An 18413-nucleotide genomic window follows, 5' to 3' on the forward strand; every position below is an offset into this window, starting at 1 on the left:
ACCCCCAAATATTCAAATCCTCCCAAACTATCCCCACCCCCACCCACCCCCAATTATCTACTAGCATCAGCCATAAGTGTCATTAAAAGATTTAGGAAGACAATAACTAGTGACCCCTCTGGCATTACAAAAACATGGGAAGGCAATGACATTTGCAAAGACCCAACCAAGTATATAGGTTTCATTTGCAACAATAACAAAGTTGTTGCTGTCAATTTCAATGGTAGAAACTTTAAGGGAAATCCTCTGTCTCTGAAAGATTTCATTAATGGAATCCCGACTCTGGAAATCTTCCATTCCAACTCCAACAACTTCACTGGAGAAATACCCAATAATATATCGACCCAGAGTATTCCTAATCTTTTCGAACTTGATTTGAGCAACAACAAATATGTTGGTTTTTTTCCAAAAGCTGTTCTTGGTGCCACCAGGTTAACTTATTTGGATCTCAGATTCAACCAGATAAAAGGTCCAGTAAACCCTCAAGTATTCACACTGGACCTTGATATTCTTTTTCTCAACAACAATTGTTTTTCCGGGAAAATCCCGGAAAATTTAGGCCGTACTGCTGCCCTGTATCTTACATTAGCCAACAATAAATTCATTGGTGAAATCCCCAAAAGCATTGGTCATGCCAAGGGAAACCTCCTTGAGGTTCTCTTCTTCAATAATCAACTTACTGGTTGCTTGCCTTATGAGATAGGCATGTTGAAATTGGCATCTGTATTTGATGCTAGTAAGAATAAATTAACAGGTCCGATCCCGCAATCTTTCGGGTGCCTTGAGCAAATGGAAGTGATGGATCTGTCTTACAATCAATTGTATGGGGAAGTACCGGAAACATTGTGCAAGATCAGTAGCTTGGAGGAACTCACTTTGAAATACAACTATTTCACACAGATTGGACCGGAATGTCGGAAGTTGGTAGAGGAGAATGTACTTGATATTGGCATGAATTGCATTATTGATCTTAAGAACCAGAGAAAGCCGGAGGAATGCGAAACTTTCTTTTTACAAAAGAGAAATTGCCGGGACATGAAATCACTAAGCTATGTACCTTGTAAGATTCATGACTTCTCTTCTAGGAATAGTTCTTCAGGTCGAGCTCATACCACCGGCGATGCAAGGACTCGTTCGACTACTTATGCTGCCCTCAAGAAACCTCACCACTGATTTATCCACCATTTATAATTTTCATAATTATAATAGCAATGTATGTTAGATTGGGACAACAAGTAGCCCAATTTACAACACTGTTGACTTGTATTTACTTGTTTTATGTATTGAATTTGTAAGTAAAGAGTATAATTAAGCTTCAGTCTTTTGGACCAAGCTGTTGCGTCAATTAGATCCACATTAAGAAAATAACATGATTTTTACTCTTTAGGAATTAGGATCATCTGCTCTTCATCCGTGATTTCGTTTTTGCAGAGAACAAGCATAAGATAAAAAGAAGAAAAAAAAAAAAAGAGAATTAGGAAGTAATCTTGTACATAAAGACATGAATTCCTGAATTTAGATCAAAAGGGAATTTTAGAAATTCGATTCGAGCATTAGATTTCATCTTCCATGATGGCATCATAACTGCAAATAAATAATAATACTAATAATGACAAAAGAGATCGTCCATATTATGGAATACTCATCCCATGTGGACATGTTTTCATAATTTCAAGGCAACAAAGTTAATGCATTAAAACATTTAATGCTTTAATTTAGCAGCCATACTGTGTATTCAACTTCTATCTACTTCTCTGAGTACGAATTTTCAAAGCTTGCTGATACCTGAAAAAATAAGAGGAGACAGAATAAAGAGTTCATAATAACTACATTTATTGTCTGTTCTTGATTCACCACACTTCCATCGTAGTGTTTGAATAGATATTGTTAATTTCTCTAGAACTATAGTACTATTATTTTATTAGATCATCGAATCCATAGCCATGACTAATACTAAGCACAGAATTTAACCTCATATCTCCGGACAGTTATATATGAGACAACGTAACATTTCATAAAATCCATTCGATAAAAAAAAAATAGTTCTGTATACAACTAGCTGCAGTAAATGTGCATAGACTTTGACAGAAGTAGTTGCAGGAGAATTCATTAAGCAAAGCCAGAAAGAAAAATAGAAAGAGAGTTATTTAATTTTTGTACCTGGACCCTCCCTCCTTTCCTCTAGCATAATAAATTCAAAATTCCACACATCTTTAAATTATGAAAATCACGTTATGACACAATTAATACATTGATGTTGGGACCAAGAAGAAGTTGCTACTGGTACCAAATTATATATGGTTGCGACGACAGAACGTATAGCTGTTGGGATCCATTCTTCCTATAACGAAATGTCCCAACATATCCTTCGAATTATTCACCAAATTCTCTTTACATAAGAACTCTTCACTTGTAATTCTATCCACTTTTTGATTAAAATCATGCACAAAAACATGTGTTTTCGGATTGCCAAACTTCTTGCTCCGTGCCAGTACTCCAGCCGTAAAAATAGCTGACATTCTACCGGGTGCCTCTGGCCAGTACCCTCTTGGTCCATCAACCAAAATAACATCCCAATTCACCTCATAGAATTGGTTAGGAAGATCATTTATCCCCAGTTTACACTCCGAAAACAACAAATTCTGCACCGGCTTACACTCGTTCCGTATTTGTTCCTTCACTGCTCCAATCAACTCTTTCATTTCGCTCAATTTTGTTGTATACTGCACGTCGTAAGCTTCAATTTCAGGGTATTTCTCCTCAATGTAAGCAGCGTAATATCTATTTTCGTCTATGAAAACTGTTCTCCCATTGTGATTCAACGCTTTCCATAGAAGTGTCTCGTGTGTAAGGCCGAAAACAAGGAGATTACAAGGTTGTTGACATTGTCGGAGAACATCAGCAATTTGTTTGATATCTGTATACGACATACGTTCAGTGTTGTTGGAATTTGATGCATAATGTGTAAGAGCCCTTACAACTGCTTTTGACAATGGAGGATTAGTTGAAGCAGTTATGGAAGAGACCGCGGCGACAGAGGATGTGGTGAAGGATTCTCTAGTGTAAATAAGAGTAAGGAGGAATGCAATAGTGAGGAATGAAATAAATGCAAGAACCCATAAACGATACGAGGTTCCTTGTTTCTGGATATAAGGATGTAAGAGTATGAGTTTTGTGTTATTGCCAATATTGTTCTTCATGTTTCTGTCCTTGTTAGGATGATCAAAATGATATATATATATTTATTTTTTTGTGAAAAGATTGAGTCAGAAATTTATGCAAAGTAGAATGGGTTTTAGTTAGGGAAGGGGGCTGAGCTTTAAAGAAACATGGACATGAGGTTTGGCATGATAGTATTAGTGTATGTAGTTTTATATGATAAACACAATTTCAACAGTAGTGATACATTTAAGGAGTTAATATCGTATGAGCCCACGTATTAAACTGATAAAAACAGATACTACACAAAGGTCAAGAAAGGTATAATCTGACTTTTGTTTTATATGAGTGTTTTAACATTTCTACAAGGTCAACATTTTTGTTTTCTATTTAGGAAATTTATCCTTTTGATCATTTGTATTTTACTAGCAATTCACAATTAGTTTATTTATTTTAATATGACAAAACAAAAGTTTAATGATTTTATTTATAGCTGGTAATGTTTAATTACTTTAATTTGACAAGAAAATATTTCGTGACTCAGAGGGTGTTGCTCGGATGGTAAGCACCCCTCATTTTCAACCCGAAGATTGCGAGTTCGAATCACCAAGGGAGCAAAAAGGGGTGGGAGCTCCTAGGGAAGGTAAAAAAAAAATTGGATAAAATTCAATGATAATACGGGAAATAAAATTTATTTCAGATGAAGCAATAATATTTGAGAGCGTCTAACTTAAAATTTTAAATGCATTGCAACTTAAGCAAACTGCAGGCTATCATGTTTTTTTTTAATGAAGAAATTAGAGTCGCGCCAATATTGGATAGAGCAGACGTAAAGCAAGCTCTTATTGGCACGGTGAATTTGACTTGTTGACTATAAAGGCTAGTATATGATTTCGGCATATAGATAATCATTCTATTTAACTTAATCTTAACTGACATTTATGCTTTTCAACTTTTATTGCGCATAAGTAGATACTTAAATTTATATAAAGTTGAACAAGTAGACATACGTGTCCTACATGTCAATTTACATGAGATACATTCGAACTGATTTGTATCATGTCACATAGGACGTACGTGTTTACATGTTCAACTTTATACAAATTTAAATGTCTACGTCTAATGAGGCCAACTTAAAGAGAATATATATATCATATTTGGATAAAAAGAGTAGTTGGAAGACAGAGAAAGTTGGTGAGGAGAGATGGAGAAAGGTATTTGGTAACTAATTTACAAGCAGCAAGTCGCTTTGCCTTGTGTATTCCATCTCTAATTCTCACGTTACCTCTATTCTTTTTTATAAAAAAGAAAACTCATAAGATTTACCTTTGAAGGAGACGAATCAACTTCCTACTGATTCCATTTTGAGCCAAATAATCGTAAATACTCACAACTTACCTTGTATTTTAAAAACCAAAGGTAATTAGTTAACAAGCTTACTCCAATCGCGCCAAATATTAGTCCTTTTGACATATTAAACTTGTCTAAAAATATTTCATGTTTGTAAAATAAGGTATTTATCACAGAAAATATTTCGTTGAATTAGTTGAGATATGTATAAGTTGGCGTGAAACATCGTGATTAAAAAAAATTTTGGAGGGGGGGGGGTGGATTTATCACTTTTTCATATTAACCCTCGCTGCTCCAATTAGTGGACAGACTATACAAGGTGTAAGATTTTACTTGTTGGGCATAAAAGCATGATATAGAGTGTTATATGCTTGTCCACTTCAAAACATGTGCTCTACAACCAAAAAACCAAATTTTAGTACTAAAAAGTTGTGGGGTTCTAATGGTCCAAACTTTTTCCAGACCCATTGTCTCTTCAAAGTATGTCTATGTGGGCTAGTGCTTTTCGTCCTGTTTAATTTTTGACATGATATACATAATTGAATCCGAATATGACAAATAGATTCTTCAAAATTCGAATCGTTGACAACACTACACAGCGATCAAATTCAATTTTGTTTTCACCAAGATAGAGAGCATAGGCACATATAGGGATTTGATAAAAATAGAGAGCTCACACAATACAAGGAGTCCAATAAACATAATCATGCATTCATTGATTTGATTATAGATATTTACTGTGAGTTGTTGAAGGTATAGTGGAAACAATGTAGCCCATCCACGAACGGGTCCAACATATAGATAAAGAATGAAGTGAGATTTCTTCAATAGCCGGAAGATGTATAATATGTGTATAACTAGTGAATAATGTATGTATATTGGCTAGCGGCTATAAATATACTTTGGCTGAGCAGACCAAATGTGTGTGTGTACCTTCCCCAAAAATGAAAAACGCAAGCAAAACATTTTATCCAATCAAGAGCCCTAATTCAAAGAAAAGAAGCCTCCTTTTCAATGTCCACCTATAATAAAACTCCTTCCAATTACAAACAAATGATATGTTCTTCTGTGGCTCATACCTGGCTGTGAGGAGTTTTGACTCGCAAATATTTTTCATGTTATCTACGAAATAAACTCTGTATATCTTGCACATTGAGGAAGGTTCATTTTCATCTTCTAAACTTTTACATAAATATCCTAGCTTCAACCGGTTGGCAAATCTTGCTAATGTAAGTTTGACCGTCTTATGTCACCCCTCCTCTTAGGGAAATGAAGAACGAATGATTCTATGTTTCTCCAACTGAACTGCATCTATGCACGTTTACTGCTGAATCCCAATGATTACTGTTGGCCTTCCATTTCCATGATCCGTTTTATATGAAGGGCAGCTCTCACAACATTTCCCCTTGTTATTATTCCCACCTTCATTATATGACAATTCACTATTTAGCATATCACAAGGTAGAGAAGTACATATGCACAAAAGCTAAGTCTCTGAATCTTACCAGCTTTCCATCACTATCTACAACAGGAAGCCGGCGATATTTTGTTTTGAGCAGAAGTCTGACAAATTAGACAAGTACAAATGAGATAAAACTGTTTGCTGCCTCGTCCTACTATGCAATAGAAACATAAAATTGGCTAAAGGAAGAACGCAGATTAAGGTGAAATTAAGAATACATGATACTACCTTGCTGCATCCTCGAGATTGGTAGACTCCCTAACTACTAGTGGAGCAGGTGTCATCAAATCACCAACCACTTTCCCCTTGGTCTTACTTATCAACTTTTGAACCTCATTGAATGTCTGCATTTACAAGTCAAGTTGGATGTGTCAGAACTTCAATAGCTTTGTTTGTGGGATCACAACAATTTTGGTTTTCCATACACAATTAAGTGCATTTTCATAGCTCCGACATACAGCAAAGCAAATGTCCTCGAGTTGAGGAAGGTAATCAGGTAACCATGTGTGCAAGTATTAGAGTAATGCAGATGATAATTAACACAAACACTGCCACCTGCACTAGTTCAGCATGGAAAAAGTAAATGCATTCAACTGTTCCAAAAGTTTCCTAAAGTAACGTGGAAATAAGAAGTCTACTAATTGATAAGGAGAACGACGGATGGTTCAGCATTGGAAGGAATATCTAGTTAGAAACATGCCATGCTAAGTACGATGAAATCCAAAACCGTATCACTTAAAAATACATAATCGTTGTGGTTCAAAAGCCACCTCAAACAATGCCCTGTAGGCTCTACAGACTCACACAAGCAGTCTGTGTTGCCTGTTTTTGCAGGATGCATTTCCTATGTTCTTTTCTTGATCAATTAATTAAAGGTTTGTTTTTAGTAGCTTGTGCAATCAGACGGAGTATAACACAATGTTATTAAGATTTGTGCCGCAGTGTAGTGTCCAATGCAACTTTCACTTGCTATTAAAGTAAATGAAAATGCCTGTAAATTGTTCAAGTCCACGGTTTTCATTTGGTCTTTTCCCCCTCTCTTTGCAATACCTTTTATCTCTCAAACTATAAAATAATTTGTCTGGATGCTTTCTTTGAGAAGGAAAAAATGCAACTTGTTATAGATTTGTGTAACAAGATCAGATTGGATGAATTTGGATATTGTGGAAGTTTGGTTTAAATTCGATTGATAGCTCAAACCTAACTAATCATTGACCTAGCGGCTAGCATTTCTATTCACCGGGTATAAGAACAGATCTGATTATAACATGTTGCTTGACCCATGAACCCATCCAAATCTATTCCCAGCTGCCAAATTCCCAACAGCTTAAGGATGGCTTCCTCAAAATGCTTGTCCAAGTGAAACTGGAAATTCTCCAAATACTAACTCGAACACTTAAGTGATCTTTACTGATGCTCTTGGTTTGCAGTTAGTTATAAGCAATTGCAAAAACAAGAAACATTTACGTTCTATCAATATGTTCATAGTAAATATCCGGCTCACAAAGCTGGTTCTATCGTTCCTACAACTGGAATCCAATGTCATCCCAGCATAATTGATAGAAGCTAATGATTAGCTTCCACATTTACTCACAGAGAAAAGAAAGGAACAGTTGATCACTAAACATTATACTTGTTAATGATTTAAAAAACTCGTGATCAGTACTTTTGTCCATATGAAGTTTCTTGGAAGAGTAAAGGTCTAAACTCTTTAAGTCCTGTTTATAAATAGAACCACTACAAATAGTGCAGCAGGTTACATGAAGAGTTGGAGAAGTAAAACAATCATGAGGTTGTCCACAATCTTGGTCATCAATCACTTTCTTTTGAGTTCCTATACATTGGAGGCTAGATCCTCTTTAGGGGACAACTATACCACTTATGATATCAATAATTAAGCATGTCAAAGATTTAACGATAAAAGTTGTTCTCTCCCCAGTTAATTTGTTGTCAGGGTCTTCATAATTATTAGATGAAGTATCCTCTTCTCTGAAAATGACTACAAGGCTAATGTTAATAGCTTTCTATGCAAAAATTAAGATTATTTGTACCTTCCTATAAGTAGAAATATTTTAAATTTGGGGTTTCTCACTGATAAAAAAAATTGTATGCAAGGAACTAGAAAATTAGATGATCAACAAGCATCCAAGAGATAATCTAGCAACAAAACAAAATATGCTTACTTTCCAGTTGCTGCCCACTTCGGGGAACATGTTTGCATCAGCTCCTCCTGTACCTAAGAAAAAGGGCAAGAGATGCACTTTATTCTCCTCTGGAGATAATGCTTTGGCAGGAGTACGAGGACTCCCAAATAATGGACAACTTTAGAATCCAACTTAAAACACTATGATCAGTCTTCAGAAGGATATAATAAGCTATAGGCAATCAGTTCCAATTTCCCTTATGGCAGAAAAAAGCGACCAACACAGATACCAAAAGGTTCCATGTCTGGTCGAAAGGGATGCCTAAAACCAATGAATCTTCTCTTCTAACTCCAAACAATATCGTTCTAGCATCAGAACTAAAAGTTATACCTGATACAGAGTCCAGAGCCAATAGATCATAATCAGAAACAAGACCAACCTGCAGCAGAAGAGAACTTCAAGCTTTGGAGTGAAATATCTTTGAAATATCTTAATACTTGACAAGCATTTTATTAAGAAATAACTTTGAACTTAATATCTTAATCTAATGTATATGATTATATCCATATGATACACACAAGCATGAATAGGAGCGCAACATAAGCACTCTTAGTTTCATATTTGTCGTACTGCCAGCGACATGTTCTATTAACTAAATAATTTTCTTAAATTTTGATGAGCACTCAAAATACTTAACTCCAGAACATACTTGGAATATACCAAAAACTCAGTCCCTAGAAAGTAAAATTACTAAAAGTGATAGATAAAGAAGATATTCCTATTCACGTGCCATCAAATAATTTAGAAATCAACTATCAAGAATAAAAGAGTGAAAAGTTCATTGCCTTATATTGCCAGGAGAAAATTACTGCTTTATACTTCATGTTTTGTTGACAAAAGCATACCAATTTATGTATGATCAAAGAAATATTTTATGGGAAATGGAAAGAGTTTGAAGAACTGCAAAAGAGTCAGAAATAATATTCAAACTTCTATAGAAAATATTTTATGGAAAATGAAAAGAAATTTACAAACTTCTGTTTCTTGGACTAATTCATTTGAATAGACATCATGACTATTGATCAATAAAAACTACAATGCAACACTGAGAAAGAAAAGAAAGTAAATGACAAAGATGGAATCATTAATGTCATCACTTTCAAAAGATCGTTGGAAATCAAACCAAAGAATAGAAACTTCTTTGATCAAGTCTATCTACACCAAGTTCCAATAGAAACGCAGAAAGAAAAGAAAACATTAAACATGAGTTAAGATCATTTATCATGGTGGTAAGATAAGTACCTCTTCAACACTATTTGAGATGGTGGTATGCAACAAAAAAAAAATCTACTTACGAAAAGCTGTAAATTGTACAAACAAAGAAAAATATCAAGGTATCAGAACTAAGATGATTTAGCTTTAACTAGTATGTTATCATAGCACCAACTATGAGAATTTCCAATAGACATATGAAGAAAATAACATTCTCTTATTTGTTAATATGCAATGCTCTGTTTTAGGCTTTTGCCTAAAGGTCCCCATCTGAGTAAAGGATGAGTTCTTAAATGACAAAGACTATGCCCTATATTATCGTATTCTACAACAACAACAACAAATTCAGTGTAATTCCACAAGTAGCGTCTAGGGTGTAATTCCACAAGTAGCGTCTAGGGAGAGTGATGTGTATGCAACCTTATCCCTACCTTGTGAGGGTAGAGAAGTTGTTTCAAATAGACCCCTGGCTCAAGTAAAGCATATCAAAAACAGTATGAAAGGGAATACAGTAGTAAAGAAGCCAATTAGAAAATACTAAAGAAAAGAATAGCAGCAACAACAAATAAAACGGTAACCGGGGTAAAAGGCCAGAGCGAAGGAAACAACATGTAATAATAAATCGAAGACTAAGATAGTAAAAGAGTAATAATAATGATACTGAAAAGAGAAATTATACAACTTTTGACTACCCATTAACCTTCTACCCAAATCCTCAACCTCCACATCCTCCTAGCTAGAATCATATTCTCGGTAACTTGTAGATATGTCATGTTTTGTCTTATCACCTCTCTTCAATACTTCTTTGGCATACCTTTACATCTCCTCATACTTACAATAGCAACCTCTCATATCTCCTCACTAGGACCTCCTCATTAGGACATCTGGGCGTCTCCGTTTCACATACCCGAACCATCTCAACCTCACCTCCGGCATCTTGTCCACCACAAAGGCCACTCCCACCTTGTCCCCTATATCTCATTCTAAATTTTATCTCTCCTATATGCCCACACATTCATCTCAACATTCTCATTTTCGTTACTTTCATATTTTGGACATGCGAGTTCTTGACTGGCATGCATCATTAGAGACATCTAGCATTGCAATCTATCTAACTTTAATATTCCACGTGTATCATTAAAGACCTTTATTTTCAACAAGATAGATATTGCAGAGGACTTAAATTGTTCCTAACACTTTGATATAATAATTTTTATTTTTATGAAATGAATGAGAAATAAGGAATAATTCTTGAAACAGTCTTCAATCACTTCCTTTTAGTACTCAATTTACTACATTTCCTTTTTTAGAAAGATCTCCCTTTTAATTGGTTTTGTTTCTGTTCCCTTTTAACTGTAGTGAATTCAAAAGTGATTTTCCTATGTAACGTGAAAGTCACTCGATACCTACCCCCACCAACCTCTAACCCCATTGCCCACATCTCTTCCCCCATGCCCACATATCTTTCCCTTCCTTGCTAACCACAGCCACATCCCTAGCATCTGCCCAACATCCCTACATAAGCCCTTCCCAGCTACCCCTCACCCTCCATGAATAAGAAGCTAAGATGTTTGCTCTCCTTTTTGGTTTTGACAAATTTATTTTTATTTCCTATTTTCCATTCTATGTACCTGTTCCAAGGTTTTGTTTTAGTTCTCTTTTACACCCTTCCAGCAGTCAAGTGCTTTACACACAGCGCAACAAAAGAGCCCTTAATTTTACATTCATATGACCTTCCAAACTGAAATGTTACAAAGTGAAACAATTCAAAGGTTGAGGATGAAATCAAGACCAAACTAATAGTTGGAAACCATTTCAGAAATATATTCAAGGAATTAGCTTTTAAGTAGGATTTAGTTTAAAACATATCAAAAGGGAATATTACATAAGCAGGGAACATAGCCACCGTGTCAGTGATACTTCAATCTAATACAGTAAAATCTATAATGAATTATGCATCTTACATTAGAAGAAAACAGAACTTACCAATTTCCAGTCATCATCAACCACAGGGAAACCAGTGATTCTGCGTTCTACCAAAATTTCCAAGGCTGTTGCAGGAATAATCATGTATCAGGAATTAACAAGAGGATAAGTAATTACTAGCAAGTACTGAAATTGAGCACTAAAATACCTTCATCTACAGATGTTGATGGTTTTACCACATGTAGTTCATCTTTTCTTGTCATGAAATCACCTACTGTATATACACCATTTCTTGGCTGCCACAAGTATATAAGCTTATCATTTGGTAGACATATGTGTCAAATTAGTTAACAATTTAAAATATTTAGAAAGAATTATGGTAAAAAAATATCCTTTTGATTGTCGAAATAGTAACTATACACAAACAAATTGAAATGGAGGGAGTAACTGTAATCTACCCATCCTTTTAGCAATTTAGGAAACCTTAACTCTAAAGTAATTTAGCTTCGAATTTTGCCCCAACCATACCCAGAGAGTAAAATTGCCTTGCATAAAGGTTAAGCATTTAATTCAACCGGTATATAAGATTTGGATAAGGAGGTATACCTCTATAGAATTGGCCGTCAAAGTGTTGCTGGCGGTAACGGAAAAATGCTTGCGCGAATTCCAAAGGCGTACGGAGAGGAAACATTTAGCGAAAGTAGCAACTTTGTGGAATGGCAGAGATAAGAGCAGACAAGGAAGCTGGTGGTGGAAAGCGGCGGAGCTGCGGCGGAGGGAGAGTCCCGACGGCGAGATAGATGCCATCGTCGGATTTTGGAAGAAGAGAATTCAGAAGAATGGGAAATAAAGTTGTTACGTTACAGAAATTTGAAAGGTAGAGCCACAGAGCAGTTATCTTTGTTGGCTCTCCTCTTATCAAAATTGTAGCCTTCCTTCACTTCAAGTGGAGTTCACAATTGCTTTTGTGTTTAAGATTTTATTTTTTTTATTACAAGAAATATATGTAAAATTATGTTTCTTGTTGTGTTATAATAATATAATACTATAAATTGTGATTATAGTTGCTGTGCCCTACTAAAATATCTTATCAGAAAATTGACAATGGAGATAATATTAGTCTCAGAGATTCTTCCGCAGATATTTTAATATGCAAGTTTTTTCCTGTGTTATTCAAAGGACTATTTCAAACTATGATTGTAACTCATGTGTAGCAACCATCGTGGATGAGATTGCTCATTCCTTTGGATTTTAGCTTTGGATATGAAAAAATCTTAGGTAGGAAGGCTTTCCCGGATGGGCTAAGGCGAATCCACGATTTGAAGACTCTAGTGCATCAATTTTATCTTAATTTAGGCGTAAGCAAAATTTACAAGAACAATTAATGGATAATGTCGTATTCGATTGGTTGCTAATGGCTTGAACAATATTGAAAATATTAAATACAAATATATAGATTAAATATGAGCTCTAAGCTAATACTAGAACTTTACTTTATTATAATATGAGTTTAAGATGTAGACTTTAACTTTCTTGAGTGTGATTGCTCAATGGTCAAGATGGGTTCGTTCTACTGAATGAATCCTGACTGCGTGAGTTGATGATTTGGCTTGTACCAGCGGTATCAAGTGCCCTTCAGTGTTTTTCATAGACATTGTTACTTATATTTAGTTTCTGCAAGATATATATATATACGATTTTTTTCGAAATTAACGAGTGTACATGCACCCCACATATATATGTGGGTCTACCAAGAGAGACCTACACAGTATAAATTCAAAATAATCGAACTACAATGTAGGTATCAAAGACCGGATGTAAACACGGAAAAAGCCTCATGTGAAGCAGATATTCCTTTTCTTGTTTATTGCAAACTACAAGTGGCTTTTTTGCGTTTATATTCTTCATTGAATGCTATGGAAATTCATTTCTTTATCTACTCCCTTTTTTTCCTCTTTTTTTTTTGCAATTCCTTGTTGACTTCAATAAGCGTTGCATATTGAGATATACAGAGAAAAATTCAATGCGTCTATCATATTATGTATAGCATAACGTTATCACATTATATACAAATATAGTGAGCTTTAAAAGTTACTACAATATTACTTTTCTTCTGGATATATAGGAGGGATGTTGTATATCATAAATTTTATAAATATGTATATCACTTTGTTTAGCTGAAATGATGTTTTGAAGGAAATTTAGAAAGCTATATATGTCACAACCCCAGAAATTTTAACTAGTTATTTTTTTTCTTGAATATTTGTTTAGCAAATGAATCTTTTCTTATTTAATTTCTCTTACAATTTATCATCATTTCAGATCGGGCCCTAAATTGTGAGTTATTATCAATGTTATACCATAGTATAAATATTTTTGAAAAAATTGTATAAAATAGCAAACTATTAATTTAAAATAAATGTTATAACCACAGTTTCATTTAATTCTAATCCGTAGCAAAATCTCGCTCACCAGTCACCACTCTCCCTTTTCTCGCTCACCACTCTTCCTCGCCTCTCTCACTTTATACAAAAACAAATGTATAAATTGTGTTTGTGTTTGTATAAAGCGAGAGAAAACTGTAGCTATAAAGCGCTAATATGATTTTTATGTTTGCTAAACCTAAAATTTACTTTTTTTTATGCAGAACTATCAAGATGATATTATACACATGATCTATAAATTAGAAATAGATGGCAGAAAAAAAATCTTGTGTACATTATTATACACATGATGTATACATCAGAAGCAGATAGCAAAAGAAAATAATCTTAGGCGGAATACATAAGAAGGCCCCTGAACTTGTTTGATTCTTCCTCTCAGGCACCTCAACTACGCCACCTTCCTATTGAATCCCTGAACCACCCATAATTTGTACCTTTTAAACACTATTGGCTGACATGGCACAAAACGTGTTCTTACGCCGCTTAAGCACGTGAAGACCATTTAAAATAGCTGATGTGGAATCCACTACGGTCTTCTTTCCCTTTTGTCCAAGTAACCCTAATCCCCCCACTTTTCTCTTAATTCTTTTTATTCTTTCTTAATGTCATTTTTAAGTTGGAGCTGCTCAAAGTATCTCTCTTCTTCATCGATTTTTCTTATAGATTCTGATGGAACTATATAGCTAGCTGATTTAGGAGTTTCTGCAACAAGAGCCAATTTCAAGTTGTAAGTCGTCGTTTTCTTCCTTATCTTCGTGTGCAATGTTCACTGGTGTGGCTGGAACACCATATTGAATGGCCCTTGAAGTGATACATTCATACGTATGGTACAATTTCAAGGCTGATGTTGGTCCTTCGGTATTACTACTCTTGAATTAGCACATGGAAAGCCTCCCCTGTCTCATCTCTTTCCTTCAAAGTCCTTGTTCATGAAAATCACAAAGCCCTTCTTCAAAGTCCTTGTTTATTAAAGTCACAAAGCGATTTCATTTTTTTGATAATGAGAAAACAAAAAACAACAAGTATTACAAGAAATTCTTAGAGAGTTTTAAGGACATGGTAGGATTATGTCTTGATCAAGATCCATTCAGAAGGGCAGCAACAGAGAAACTATTGAAGCATCCATTCTTAGAGTTGTTTGGGTTGAACTATTGAAATGTTTTGATTTTCTAGGTTTTATTTGGATTTTTATTTTGACAAGGTTGACTGATGTGTAAATTATTTAAACAGTTTGAGTATTTTGATTGGTTGCACTTTCCACGTGGGAAAGGTGGATTTCACGCACACAACCAACAAAAAATATTTGCTAAAGTTTTGTGCCATGTCAGCCAATAGAGTTTAAAAGGTACAAATTATGGGTGGTTCAGGGATTCAATAGGAAGGTGACGTAGTTGAGGTACCTGCGAGGAAAAACCAAACAAGTTCAGGGGTCTGTTTATGTATTCCGCCATAATCTTATGTACATTAATAACACATGATGTATACATCAGACTTAAATATGTAGTTACCATAATGTATGTTTGAGGCAATTACCAACGTTTGACATATACAAATTAATATTTTGTAAGAAAAAGTCTTTTTTTTTATAATGAGCTTAATATGCGTGGTGAAAATCAATGTCCTTTATTTATATCAATTGTCATCACTTTTTGTATTTACTCTGCAATTTTTGAATGATTCAGTCATCAAATTCATGAATATATGCGTATACATATTTGATATACAATACATAAAAAGTATGATTCGTAAGGTACTTGTTAGAAATAGCCTTTGGACGGTGTACAACTTGTCACTGATTTCTTTTGTTATTTTCTTTTTCTTGAATCTCTGAAGGACAAGTACCAAATGCCCTTAATATACAAGTTGATATACAATGATAAGAATACATACAATATAGTTCATACATAAAGTAAGCAAATTATAATTATACATAGATATTGTAAGAAAATATATGATATTACTGTTACATTCCTTTTTATTCCCAGCACTTTAATAGTTAAATCAAATGAGTACTTGTTTAAGTATATATCAAAATCATACAATATTTATCACGTAATGTATACATAATATATTAATTTGAGGCCGTACACTTCTTAAGAAAATAAACTATCTACATCTTTCTAATATGGAATTGTTAATGATATGTTATTATATTTAAGAATGCCAACTAGGCATATCTAGAGGAAACAAAGATTCTAGTGTTCTTTCATATGCTGATACAAATATGAATAGAGATTACCAATATTTTTAGGCTAAAATTGCTAAACAAAATATTGAGTTGAAAATATGACAATTCTTAATCGGAGTTATATTTACATGTCAATATTCCTATTTTTATGTAGTGAGTAAGTTTTAAATAGTTTGCCAACAATAACTAAAACTTAAATAGTGGCCAAAAGAACGAGTAGCCCGATCAACGTGGTTCATAAACTCAAAGGTCCAGCTTTGAGTTGGGCTATTTTACTTGACGGGCCTATTCTTAGGCAACAGACTCAATAATTAACGGAGAAACTACCTAACTATACAAACATTTCAATCATATTTATTAATTTTTCCTAATGTTTTAAATAATTATATTTTATCTTACTAATTAATAATTGCATACTAGATTTTAAGTCAGATACACCTAGATATATGTTTTTTGCTAGAGGCGAGCGAGAATAGGAGGGATGTGAGCAAGATTTGTCTATGTATCCCAGACTCATGCGAATAACACTAGATACACAACAAATACATGTATTTGGAAACCAGATACACGAGGGAGATAGGAGAGTGACGAGCGAGATGGGAGGCAGGCGAGCTGGAATTATCTATGTATTACATATACATGTGAATTCACTTGGATACAGTGTATCTAGAACAAATTACACTTAATTTTAACCTCATATATCTGAGATAGATGTATCTGGACATATCTGGATGTAACTGATAAAATTTGTAATATTTCAAACTAGCGTAAATCTAAGTAATTGGATCCTAAACTACGAGAATACCCCAAGTTACCCTAATTAACACCAAGGTTATCTACGTTAATCCGTATTCAAGTTTTGCCAATTAAGGTTGTGTTAACGTCCTGATAACTTCTTGAAATTGTAAGTAATCTGTTTAATAGGACAAATTATATAAGTTTAGATCAATTTCTTTGCAATATTGTTAATATTTATAACTTAAATAGATTAAGGTTTGTCACGACTAGGGGCAATATTAAGTTTTTAGACCTCTTAATTATTATTTTTCAGTACTACTAGTAACAATCAAGTCCCCACTACAGCAGTAGATTCACTGTTTTGAAAACTAGACTAGTAAATTTAGTAATCAAGGACCATCAAGACTTTGGGGTTCCCAATAATTCAATTAACCAAGCTCAATATATATCCATTGTATTAGGTACTATGTGATAGATAAAGTTATTCAATAAGTCATGATAGATTTAAAATTATTTTTCTTATTTTAGTTCTTCGTTGAAGATTGAAAGGTGTAACACATCATGTTTTCATTTTCAATTTTTTGCCTTAATTGGAATATAAACTGTAGAGAATTATTGAACTTAACACTATAATTACACGTTTTTATACTTAGAATCGAAAATAATCAGTGTTTTTATAACTCTAAAATATTGCTATGTCAAAATTACACGTTTTTTGATAGATGTGTAAATTAGTTTAAGGAAATACTGAAATATTTGTTGCACTCTTACAATTTAAATAAAAGAAAATATAATTTTTAGAGTTTTTATGTGAAAAAATGAACATCTCTTGTGAATTTTTTTTTCCTCTAAAAAGCTAGATAACATAAGTTTGGTATATGATTTCATACACATGAAAATTAATGGCATATCCAAATTATTGTAATGAGACACTGGCTTTTATTTCTACAAAAGTATGCTTATATTTAGTTAGACACATAAATCTATTGAACGAACCCATTGAGTGTCACTACTCACTACTAATACAAACAACCTAATGCATTATGCATGAATAGGGCTAGAGTCACTTTTGTTCAAAGGAGTGTTCATTGAAACTTTTTCGCTTTGACATTTACACTATGAGTAAAAGCAGATTTAAGATTTAAATGTTATAAATTCAACATTTTAAAGGTTTTTAGCAATAAATATATTACATTTTTAAAATTATGAGTTCATATATATTATTAAATGCAATTTTAGTAAATATCTACACAAGCTCTACATCAAAGATATTACCTTCAGTTAACTCCCGTACCATAACATAGGACCTGCCCCAGATTGTAATATGTTGAATTTTATGGATTGTTTTTGTGTGTTATTCTTTTTTTATATATATCTATATTGTCACTATGTATGTCCATATGAAACAAGTTCTCAAGTTTTTTTTACCCTTCCTTAGAGCTCTCACTCTTTTTGCTCTTTTGGTGACTCGAATTCATAACCTTCAAAGTTCGAACTTTTACTCTTTTGGTGACTCGAACCCATAACCTTCGAATTGGAAGTGAGGAATATATACTTACCATGCCTTCAATTTTCTACTAGACGTACGTACTCCACTTATGAAAAAAGGGTGTGTTAGGTGGGAATTGGACATTCATAAATACTTTGATTGTTTTAATTTCTTGATCATCATCATATATATGCATGGGCATTATATTGGTCCCCCCCCCCCCCCCCCCCCCCCCTCTCTC

At 34.0% G+C, this 18413-nt stretch overlaps 3 protein-coding genes across 3 annotated transcripts; 1 reads left to right on the forward strand and 2 right to left on the reverse strand.

The window, feature by feature from the left end:
* Window positions 1-3: 3 nt before the first annotated feature.
* Window positions 4-1345, forward strand: LOC102601766 (uncharacterized protein At4g06744-like; the record flags this gene model as incomplete). The annotated part of the gene is made up of 1 exon (XM_006360183.2): window positions 4-1345. A coding segment is annotated over one exon (1170 nt), but the record flags the coding sequence as incomplete, so codon positions are not given.
* A 666-nt stretch (window positions 1346-2011) lies between these two features.
* On the reverse strand, window positions 2012-3322 carry LOC102589163 (protein IRX15-LIKE-like). The gene has a single exon (XM_006360150.2). It carries the CDS (start codon window positions 3198-3200, stop codon window positions 2292-2294), a length of 909 nt encoding a protein of 302 aa, XP_006360212.1. The 5' UTR covers window positions 3201-3322; the 3' UTR covers window positions 2012-2291.
* A 2028-nt stretch (window positions 3323-5350) lies between these two features.
* On the reverse strand, window positions 5351-12309 carry LOC102589492 (CBS domain-containing protein CBSX1, chloroplastic-like). The gene is made up of 8 exons (XM_006360151.2): window positions 11920-12309; window positions 11522-11609; window positions 11374-11438; window positions 8506-8554; window positions 8155-8207; window positions 6200-6315; window positions 6015-6072; window positions 5351-5931 (listed from the first exon to the last, which is right to left on the reverse strand). The coding sequence occupies exons 1-8, from the start codon at window positions 12118-12120 to the stop codon at window positions 5851-5853; spliced, it is 711 nt and encodes a 236-aa protein (XP_006360213.1). The 5' UTR covers window positions 12121-12309; the 3' UTR covers window positions 5351-5850.
* Window positions 12310-18413: the final 6104 nt, after the last annotated feature.

This window comes from Solanum tuberosum, unplaced genomic scaffold (genome assembly GCF_000226075.1).
Source record: "Solanum tuberosum cultivar DM 1-3 516 R44 unplaced genomic scaffold, SolTub_3.0 scf00316, whole genome shotgun sequence".
Lineage (NCBI taxonomy): Eukaryota > Viridiplantae > Streptophyta > Magnoliopsida > Solanales > Solanaceae > Solanum > Solanum tuberosum.

Coding starts and splice junctions, on each gene's coding strand:
- LOC102589492 (XM_006360151.2), bottom strand. CDS start 12,120: ATGGCATCTATCTCGCCGTCGGGACTCTCCCTCCGCCGCAGCTCCGCC. Junction 11,610..11,919: donor TGACGGCCAATTCTATAGAG/GTATACCTCCTT, acceptor TACTTGTGGCAG/CCAAGAAATGGTGTATATAC. Junction 8,555..11,373: donor TTGATGATGACTGGAAATTG/GTAAGTTCTGTT, acceptor CTTCTGCTGCAG/GTTGGTCTTGTTTCTGATTA.
- LOC102589163 (XM_006360150.2), bottom strand. CDS start 3,200: ATGAAGAACAATATTGGCAATAACACAAAACTCATACTCTTACATCCT.